General features: G+C 45.3%; 1 protein-coding gene across 1 annotated transcript in view; it reads right to left on the bottom strand.

The window, feature by feature from the left end:
* Nucleotides 1-6,699: 6,699 nt before the first annotated feature.
* tgm8 (transglutaminase 8) overlaps nucleotides 6,700-11,368 on the bottom strand; it is a gene marked incomplete at its 5' end in the record, with an annotated part of 48,143 nt that continues 43,474 nt past the window's right edge. The window contains 2 exons of the mRNA XM_083661930.1: nucleotides 6,700-8,450; nucleotides 9,542-9,675. Coding sequence (XP_083518056.1) covers nucleotides 8,276-8,450; nucleotides 9,542-9,675 — 309 coding nt within the window. The 3' untranslated portion in view covers nucleotides 6,700-8,275. The remainder of the gene's footprint in view (nucleotides 8,451-9,541; nucleotides 9,676-11,368) is intronic.

Here is an 11,368-nt window from a genome sequence, read left to right as displayed (position 1 = left end):
TGAAATAGGTAAAAGGCATAGTAGGTCCCCTTTAAACAACTTCACATTCACCACCATGTCAGTAACTTGTCGTCACAGTATTTATTTAACGTGCAAACATATTTATACAACTAGAAAAGGTTACATTTCAGGAATTGAATGCCCTGATGCACATCCTGTCTAAGGTTGTGAAATTGTGAATCGGTGAGAGGAACGATGAGAAACTGCATCTCAAACAAAAAAGGCCTTCCATGAAATTGGACTCTTGTTCAAATCCTTACATCCTTAAAATGACTTCCCCTCCTTCTGCTTCATAAACAAAATCCAAAACAACCTGGCTATCTAGAACATAATTACTAAAGAACAATCACTCACTGAATACAACTTTCCACTATCAGCAGTGGTAACACCATTCTAGTGTCAAAATCTGCACAGCCATCATTATGCACAGTGAAGCTCAGACATCCTTGTAGCAACAGAAAGACATTTTTGATTTTCATTAGGGTACTTTGGTGTTCAGTTATAGTTTTTCAGTATAACTAATTTCTCCATCTATTCAAATCAGGTTTATGACAGTTAGTTGTTTTTCAGTACAACTAATTTCTCCTATTCAAATCAGGTTTCAGTTTAGTTCAGTTAGGTTTTTTTCAGTACAACTTATTTCTCAATCTATTCATATCAGGTTTTAGTATAGTTCAGTTAGTTGTTGTTTTTCCAGTACAACTTATTTCTTCAGCTATTCACATCAGGTTTCAGTTTAGTTCAGTTAGTTAGTTTTTCAATACAACTTCTTTCTCAATCTATTCTGAATCATATCAGCTTTCAGTTTAGTTCAGTTAGTTGTTTTTCAGTACAACTTATTTCTCTATCTATTCTGAATCATATCAGGTTTCAGTTTAGTTCAGTTAGTTGTTTTTTCAACTTATTTCTCCATCTATTCATATCAGGTTTCAGTTTAGTTCACTTAGTTGTTTTTAGTACAACTAATTTCTCCATCTTTAGTTTAAACCTGTGTCAATGTTTACATGTGTCAATTTGAGAATAAAAAGAAAAATGTATTTTATGTATTTGAAATACACAAAATACAAGATCTGAAAGTATCTTGATACAAATTACATCTCATTTTTCTCTGCCCAGCCAAATACAAATTACAAAATACAAAAAAGTAGTTGAAATACGTATTTCAAATACAAGTATTTCAAATACTGCCCATCTCTGGTTGTAGCAGCGCCAGTGATGTTCTCCCGCTAGCTACCGCTAGCCGGGGCCCCGGCCGGCCGGGCGCTCTGGTGCTAACAGAGGTGGTGGACCAGGTGGAGGTGGAGGGGAGGAGGCCGAAGCTGTGACCGGCGCTGAACCTCCTGTGGCAGCTGAGCTGCAGCAGGAAGACATGCTGAAGCAACGAGCACGTGTCACACTGTGTCAGCCTCGCCACCATGCATTTCCTGCCAGGCGTTTTGGAGACGAAGCATTGAAGCGTTCTTCTTTTCAAGTGGTGGTTTGATCAATGGAAGTGGGCGTGGCTACACTACAGTGAAGAGACAGACAGACAGCGTGTTTTGTTTTGCATGCGTACAGTACTGGACACACCGTGGAGTTTGACCCAGCCCGACTGAAACTTCATCTTCAGATGTTGGGAGACGTGTTCAGAGGGAGTGATGATGGGCCTTATAAGAGGGTTCAGGATGTCGCCTCAGATCTCTCCAAACTCCATCCACAAACCAGAGCTCTCTTTGGAGAAGTAGAGAAACTCATAAAACTCTGCTTGTGCCTACCGATATCCGTCGCTTCTTCAGAGAGAAGTTTCTCGACCCTGAGAGGAGCACCATGTCCCAGGAGAGGCTGACCCACCTGACCCTACTATACTCCATGTTCACGGAGACGTCCTGGAAAAGCATGATGGAAGATTTCATCAGTGTCACTCCAGAGCGAAAGCGCACATTTGGAGTTTTATCAGCATAAGGTAAGACACATGTTTTCATTCACTGCCGCCGTGCAGTTTAATTTACTGTATGTCTAAATGCACATGAGCTGTCTATATATAGCCTTCCTACTGCACTGTGTAACCATGCGTAAAGACATGAGAAAAGAGGTGTGTGTGTGTGTGTGTGTGTGTGTGTGTGTGTAGCCTACTTTTGATTTGCGAGTACGACAGCATCTGTAGCAGTTTTCTCATAATCGTTTTCGTTTATTATGTAAATCTGGTTCCATGAGCCAGTACCCGACGTTACGTGTGTTTGTTTGGGTTCGTGGTGTAGTGCTATAAAGACGAGACCAGACACCTGTACTTGAACGTGCAGGAGCTTTAAGTTGTCAGTTGCTGGGAGCGACATGACTCACGTAATGTTGTTTAACATCCACTGGGTGGTGCTATACTACCACCCATAACAGTGTGTAGCCTAGTAGCCTACCGTTTATTTTGTATTTTGAATGGCATTTTCACAGCACCCACCACTTCAAACCACTTCCCACGGGCCTGCCGAGCAGGACCTCTGCCTACGACGGGCAAGCCACTGGAAGGCATCTCCCCACAAACGGCAGCGGCCCGGTGGTGGCGCGCCGACATGAGGAGTGCATCACACTTTCTGCAAAAGTGTGGGTCCGCCAAAGCGCGCTCGGCATGCAAGCAACGGTGCAAGCAACAGTAGAAGCTAGCGCGAGGCAGCAGGGGCGTATGCAGAAATTGAATTATAGGTGGGCCTGGATCAAATTGGGTGGGCCTGGATAGGAAGGGGTGCAGATGCCCGGCCGAAGGCCGGGCCCACTCGGGTGGCCGGCCAAAGGCCGGCCGCCCGAAAAATTTGACGTGTTATTTTACTAAAAATAATGCATTTGACCATCATTTCAAGTAGAATGATACCACCCAAGCAAGAATATTTCAAGTGTTTCAAGTGCTTTACTGAAATATTTGGACCATATAATGATAATACAATTATCTCAACCTTAAAAGGTTACATATAGGTGCCAAATGTTGCATACATGAATGCTTATACTTGTGTGTATACTGTTACTTTATACAGAAATTAGAACCACTGATCCATATACTGCTGTGAGTTTAAAAAATAACAACACTGAGGCTGCTTCAAGTTTGAACAAGACGCCCTCTGGTTTATTTATCCACAGAGAGAACAAAATTCCTAGATGTCATGAAGTTGTCATGCATTAGACTCTGGAGATGATGTGCCCTGCGTTTTTACAAAAGTAACAAAACCATTGGCTAGCAATGCAGCAGCAAGTTTGCCTCTAGAAAACAACAAAAAAAAAAAAAAAAAAAAAAAAAAAAAAAAATTTGGGTGGGCCAGGGCAAGAAGTGGGTGGGCGTGTGCCTACCCAGGCCCACCCGTAGATACGCCCCTGCGAGGCAGGCAGCTAAGCTAGCTATAACACTACCCCGGCCGGGGAGGCAATTAGCCCAGGCTAGCGTAACTCAGCAGCTAATAGCTAGCCACAGGCTGGCTGGCTAGCTAGAGAGACTACCAAGCTAGCTGTATACAGCACGAGATAAACTACTTAGCTTTCGCAGTGGGTCCTGCTGTTCCTGGCGAAAATGGCCTGGTTCGACAAAGTCGTGCAGTCCTCGTCCGCCGCTCCCGTTGGGGTTGATGGAACACGAGGGGACAGGTGTCACTGCTGGTTAAGAGCTAACTGTAAGCTAGTCGAGGGTCAAGAAATAACAGACACGTCTGTATGGGCTGCTGGACTAAAGCAGAGTGACAATATGGCAAGATGGCGCGGGCGCGACGTGTTCGCCTATGCCATTGCCAATGACGCCTTCAGGCATAATGGGTGGTTTTATAGGGGTCAATTTTGTCCAGTTAGTGCGCTACATGAAGCAGCTTGGCATAGTGTGAGATTCCGAAGTTCGAAACGAAGTAAAACTGAAGTTGTCTGCTGAGTCTGCCTACCTACCACCCTCTTTGCCACTCGGGCCGGCTTCCCCACACCCTGACCATTCTGATTGGCTGTTGACAAACATCCCCCTCACCATAAGCGCCTCTAGTGGTTTGGCCACTCACTTTTATTTCCGCATTCGGCACATTGGAAGTTTTTAATAAAAGTTCGAATAACGTTTTTATTATTTTGAGAATTTATTTGGGATTTAGAATGTAAATTGTCTATAAATTATAATAGGCCTACATTTTAATCTAATTTAATTTCACATAACATTTATTTTTGGCCCACTGCTCTCCACCCAGGTGAATTTCTGGCCCTTCATACGGAATAATTTGGGCACCGCTGATTTAGCAGCTCTACCGGACTGTTACGCTGTTCTGCTGTTGGCGCATGTGTGTTTCTGATATTCTGAATATATAAGTATAAATAAGGTTGTACATTGATTTCCCTGCTGTGCTGCTGTGTTTGGTCATTAAATAAATGGAGAGAGAGCGAAAGAGAGTCATCCAAAGATATATGTTGGTTCAGTCTTTGTTTTTGGATATGTGAATGTTCTTAATTAACACGTTCAGTGCCAGCGACGCCATATGGCGTCATTAGAAATTTACCGTACAGTGCCAGCGACGCCAAATGGCGTCATAACTCCAAATTGTTTTTTTGACGGGGGGGTGTCGATCTAAGCTTCTTACGTCGCCTCTAACAATATTGTAGCTATTGGAGGTCGATAACCTATTTTACAAACCCATTAGGTGGCGACAGCACTCTCCTGATCAGAGAAAAAGGAGCCAAACACACAGAAATAGTCACTGGGCAAAATGAGGAAATCGCATCGCATCCGTCCGTATGCATCGACGTGCCTCCATAAACGAGCACAACGCCAGCTGTGCCCCCAGCAGCAGCATCCGCTGTCACAACTGAGCACTTCCATGTACGCTGCAACAGCACATTCACATAATCAGCATTATTATTCCGAACTGGAAGCATGCCAGCCCGTGACAAACACACGCGGAACCAAAAAGCTGAATGTCGCGCACCATTCACTGTGTGTGCGCAGCAAACTCAGCAGAGACTGAGAGCCACCAGACACATAAGACACACCCAGGAGGCGTGTGCAGTTGAGGGGGGGGGGGGGGGGGGAGCACGGAGAGCAGCAGAGCAGCATACACTTCACCCAGACAGACCCAGACATCAGAAAATTCGCTTCAGAGTCAGAGATGTGCTTGAAATGTTTAATTTCACAAAAGGCTCATTATCTCAGCTCGTAGAAAAAAAGGTATGTTTTTCGTTCAATCGAGCTATCTTCTCCGGCTCATAACTAAAGAACGGAAAATGGGATCAATAAACTTTTTTTTGCAGGTGATAGAAGAGAGTCTCATCGTTATTTGTGCGTGTTCAGTGTTTACATAGTAATTATTAAAAAAATTATATGACTGTTTTAAAATGCATTGCGGCCTATGTGGCACAGCAAGCAACCTTTTGCCCAAGGGCCGTGGCACTGAAAGTGTTAAGAGTGAGAGAGAATTGACTGAATTCTGTATGCAGAATAACCAATTTTTTTGATCATTGTAAAGCCACAGCATAGTAAAGAGGATATTTTAATGTGATGTGTGTCGTTCTTCATAGATCTAGCCTCTTCAGTTTGCTCTCAAAGTGCACCATATTGATGCATTTTACTTTAAAATGTACAACATTTTATTACGGGGGGCATGCCCCCGGATCCCCCTAGGGGGTCTGTGGATGTGTCCCCACCACTTTCAAAATCTAACCTACCCACTAAGACTGCTAACCCCTGCTTTAGGGCTTATGTAGAAGTATTGTCTTGGTTGCCAACATCATTCCAATCTAAGTTAGGAAAATCCATGTTATTTTATTTTACTTTTGTTTATGCCTACAAAGCAAATGTTACTTTGTACTTGAGTTTTCCCATGGAAATTATTTTGGTATAGATGGGCCATTGTATTTAAGCAAGCAGTAGGCTATTATGCAGAATATATATAGGGAGACAATTATTTTTTCATCATTGTAAAGCAAAAAAAAGTAAAAATGAATGTGATGTGTGTAGTTCTTAGATCTTTGCCTCTTCATTTGGCTCTCAAAGTGCACCAGATTGATGGATTTTTCTTTAAAATGTGCAGAATTTTATTGCAGGGGGGCACAGCCCCTCTGGACCCCCCTAGTGGGTGTGAGGTCCACCCATCACAATTTCTTCAAATCCTGTGGGAAACGCGGGATTCAGTGCAGTGAAGTGGCAATACAAACTGAAGAGGCAGGTGTCAGCACGACATTCTAAAGTGTCTTGAAGGTATTCAGTATCATCAGATTATCTTGATAGCACAAACAACTGTATTATTAGTGTTAAAATTACTGCAAAGCGCTGATCTCGCCATACACATTTCACCCACAAACACACATAGTCACTTAGAAGCAGCTGCACCGCTTAATAAGGACACACATTTATTGAAATTATAGAGAAAATGTTTTTGTCTTTGTCAATTTATTTCACATACAGTACATGTCATTAATTAACCAGAATTTCTCTGGTTAATGGCACAAACACACTGACAAACATCCTTTATTTTGTGGATGGTTGTTCCATCTGTCCTATATATTTTTTAAATGGTATCATCTTTTGTTGAGTTTTTATGACAATACATTTTCTAACCTTTTGACAAATAGGCTACCCCATATTACAAAACAACACTGAAACTAATACAATCGAAACTAAAACTAAGCATTTTCAAAAAAGAAAATGTAAACTAGCAAACCCACTTTAAAAACTAAAACTAAACTGGAAAAAAAAAGACAAATAATGAAAAACGCAGTACCATAATAACCTTGCTTACTAATTAAAAAAAAAGATTCTCCAGCTGTCAATAAAGACATGTCTGGAAACGCCCACAAAATGTTAAACGGCTGGCGCGCGAGTGGGGTAAAACCGCCGATATATCTCATGGGCTGACTCACCAAAAGACGGTGCTGCGGCTCTAAACTACAGGTTTGGGGGTTCTAGAGCAGAACACAAGACGTCTGCTCAGATGTGCGTTTACTGCGGTGGTTAAATCCCTGATCGTGTCTGCCTGGGCTGGTCTATCAGCTAAATTCTAACTTTGCTGAATGGATAGAACGGGGTTTTTTACCCCACCCTGACCACGCCCCCAGCAAGACTGAGCCAGCTAACCAGCGTCTATTGTGGGCGTTCCTAGGGCCTGTATGGGCGTTCCCAGACATGCGGACTGTCGATGATGAGACGTGGCCTCAACCTATACGGGAGCAACAGATACAGAGGTCACAAGCTTTCAATGCAGGTCTGGCACACCTAAACATGATGCATGGCTGATATCCAAGTTTTAAACAAAATAAATCGAGCACAGTGGGGTATTTTTGCACTAAGAGCTGTTTTAGAGCTGCTTTTCAGAGCTCTTAGTGCAAAGAATTGTGTGGCATGCTGACGATAGCAGAAGGCAAGCATTTTGCGGGGACATGCCTGGTTTGGCTTGGAGCACGCCCACACCTGCGTTTGCCCTTACGCTGGCGCAAAACTGGAACTTCTGGAAGGTCTCGTGCCCAATGCGCAAATTGGCACTTGTGGGAGGCAGGGAAGATAGCATAAGCGCGCAAACCTGGGTACAAGCGCAAAAAGCGGATAGCGCCTGTAGCAAGACAGGGCCCTTCGAGGATTTCCCCTTCACTGCTGGAGCAGTGCGGAGAATAATGGTGCGTTCAGGCGCAGCAGGGTTTTAGATCTGCTTTTCAGAGCTCTAAGCGCACAGACGATAGCAAACGTGAGGATTTAGCGCGGCCACGCCTGGTTTATCATAAGGCACACCCACAGGTGCGCCGGGGTGGAAAACCCAGCGCAAAAGTGGGTGCTATTGTGGCCAGATCGCAAAATGAGCGCAAATTGGCAGCTGCACTCGTTAGCATATATACGCCGAACGGCGTGCAAACCGGGGGCGCGACGCAAGCGCAAAAAACGCTTGTGCCAAGATAGGGCCCCGGGTTTGTCCGTCCTGTACCTTTAAACATAAAAATATATCGAAGAATTTTTACAATAAATTTTTCAGAAAGCAATCTACTATCAAATCTTTTTGGAAGTAGATTTTATTTATTCTTTTCAGTGAACAAACTGAACAGCTGAGAGTTTATATCATAGTGCAATTAATAATTAATTCACAACTAAGGCACATTTGGGGTGTGTGTCAGTGTGTGTGGGGGTTGGGGGGTGTAAATCTTCCTAAAGGTATATCATAAAAGGGGGGACTGTTTGGGAACCACTGCACTGCTTGAGATGGATAATGCAAACTGCCAACCGCCATAAAACTCTGAGAAGAAGAAGACGAAGACTGCCGGACATACTGGCTCAGTAGTTTGAGGAGCTGCAGGTTGGATTCCAGCTGTTTGCTCAGTAGTTGCTGTAGGGATAGGAGCTGTAGGGATGGACGTGGATGATGCAGCTGCTCTTGATGTTTCTGAAGGCGGAGCAGTCAAAGTCGACCACCAGAGTCTTCTGTCCAGGCTTGTAGGGCGTGATGAAGATCTTGAAGCGAACCTGGTGACCGGCCCGCAGCACTGCTAACCTGTGGGTAACAAACATGGATGTATTAAAAGAACTGGTTAGGGTATAGGACACGCCCACTCATTCATTTGAAAGTAAGCTGCTCATTGGTGCAGGAAGCATTTAAGGGTTTTTTCTTCCCGACTTTATTTCCGTGATGTGCGGCCCAAGGTCATGTGACATGTCTGCTTGTGTTCAGGAGCGAGTGAACCCAGGCCCTGAGTTACAGTGAACCCAGGCCCTGAGTTATAGTGAACCCAGGCCCTGAGTTACAGTGAACCCAGGCCCTGAGTTATAGTGAACCCAGGCCCTGAGTTACAGTGAACCCAGGCCCTGAGTTATAGTGAACCCAGGCCCTGAGTTACAGTGAACCCAGGCCCTGAGTTATAGTGAACCCAGGCCCTGAGTTATAGTGAACCCAGGCCCTGAGTTACAGTGAACCCAGGCCCTGAGTTATAGTGAACCCAGGCCCTGAGTTACAGTGAACCCAGGCCCTGAGTTACAGTGAACCCAGGCCCTGAGTTATAGTGAACCCAGGCCCTGAGTTACAGTGAACCCAGGCCCTGAGTTATAGTGAACCCAGGCCCTGAGTTACAGTGAACCCAGGCCCTGAGTTACAGTGAACCCAGGCCCTGAGTTATAGTGAACCCAGGCCCTGAGTTATACAGTGGCCAGAGAGACAGGGAGCTCCTGAAAACACCTCTTGGTGGATTCTGGAGAAAAATGACTCATAAAGTAAAACTTGATCATTCAAATAGTTGTTTTTGACTTTGAGTGACACCCAGAAACATTACAGCTGCCGCTTTCCCCATGTAAGTGGACGGGAAAAACTGTTTCTGGGCTGCAGGGCGTCACGTGACTTGCAATACCGAGCTTGGCCACCATGTTCAATTTGCTTCAAGGATGAGACCTGATGATGCTGGGGGGCTACCTAGATCCCCACCCCAATAGTGTGCAAAATGGCTGCTGTATGAATAGGTCAATATGAGTGGTGCAGTACCTTGAAGCACATATACCCACCACACACATGCACACATACACACACACGCACACATACGCACACACGCGCACACACACACACACACACACACGCGCACATACACACACACTGACTTCTCCTCCACGTTGTGTCTGAGCAGGCCACTTCCAGACACGGTCAGAGAGCAGTCGGTTAGCGGCTCGTCGATCGGGTTCTTCATCAAAACCTCCACTTCCAGCTCACGGTACAGAGACGCCTTACCCACTACCTGTAACACACACACACACACACACACAGACGCCTTATACACAACCTGTAACACACACACACACAAATGCCTTATACACAACCTGTAACACACACACACACAGACGCCTTATACACAACCTGTAACACACACACACACACACACACACACACACACACGCACACAGAGGTCTTATACACAACCTGTAACACACACACACACAGACGCCTTATACACAACCTGTAACACACACACACACACACACACACACACACACGCACGCACACAGAGGTCTTATACACAACCTGTAACACAGACATTCCCAGTGCTTATTTCCAGGACAGGATAATCCAGGTTAAGTGGAACTTGCAGGTCATTCCAGGACCAGGGGCCAAAATAAGAGACACCTTTTTCCAGCCTCAGGGGCCGAAGACACCATACGCCAATCCTACGCTGAAGCAACGCAGCGCAGAGGCAGTTTCATTTCAGCATCCTTGTTAACAAGCGAGACCGATCACACTAGCCGCACGCCACGCCACACTGAAGCAACGCTGGCTGCACGCATGCTGCAGCGATACTTTCAGCTTCTGCTCTATTTTTCATGCATGCAGCCCACTGTACGCGAGCAGCCAGGCATGAAGTCAATGCAAGTTGTGAGCGGGGGTAGAGCAGCGCCGGGCAAAACAGAGCGAGGCGTGGAGCAAAACAGTGTGATTCTGGTGGGGATGGCGAGGCTCCTGCTGGAAGCTTCCATGAAGCGCTGCTTCTGAGGTGCTTGTGGTGTGAACCAAGCGTCAGTCCTCACACCTGGCACCTCAAAACCAAGTGATGGATCTGAGGCTGTAGGAGGTATAGCGGGGTGACTTGCCTAAAATGTGCCAATGCTGCATCCTGTACAAACCATTTGTGGGCCAGCCAACCAGAGAATATAAAGTACAATGGTGAGTCCTATAAGCAAATCTATAAATGGCGTCACCGTAATTAATCAAGCTGAGACAAGAAAAGACTTGTTACCAGCTGTTTACGAGAAGGTGGAGTGAAGCGTGATTTGAGTCTACTTTTTGGAATACTTCAACATTTGTCTTGCTGAGCCCATTTGTGTGAGTCATTCTGAATGTAGTTGACACGCTTACATGGATAGATTACTGAACGGGCCAACCGGGCACAGGCCAGGGGCCCAAAGAGCTCAGGGGCCCCTGGGCCAGAGCCTGATACTGTCATGGTTGGCATCTAGGCCTGATGACATAATGCTCTTGGCTCATGTGTTCTGCTCCCTGCCTGCCTGTTCCACACCTGTTGCCCATGTTCCCTTGTTAGTCTGCTGTTATCTGAGTTCATGTTCCCTTGTTAGTCTGCTGTTATCTGAGTTCATGTTCCCTTGTTAGTCTGCTGTTATCTGAGTTCATGTTCCCTTGTTAGTCTGCTGTTATCTGAGTTCATGTTCTCTTGTTAGTCTGCTGTTAGCTGAGTTCATGTTCTCTTGTTAGTCTGCTGTTATCTGAGTTCGCCACCATTCAGTTGTCCCTGTTTCTCCCCAGCTGTTCCATATGTTGTTCATTACTTATGCCTAGTTTCAGACTAGGCACTCTGAGCTCTTGGCGAGTTCTTTTTGGAGCTTGGTGACAATTAACCCCCCTGATCATCAGACGTACATCATGTTGGCTCAGCGCTCACAGATCAGATCACAGATCGGCGCTCACAGATCAGATCACAG

Source organism: Poromitra crassiceps (assembly GCF_964638095.1).
Source record: "Poromitra crassiceps genome assembly, chromosome: 27".
Lineage (NCBI taxonomy): Eukaryota > Metazoa > Chordata > Actinopteri > Beryciformes > Melamphaidae > Poromitra > Poromitra crassiceps.
This window is presented reverse-complemented; position numbering and strand designations above follow the sequence as displayed.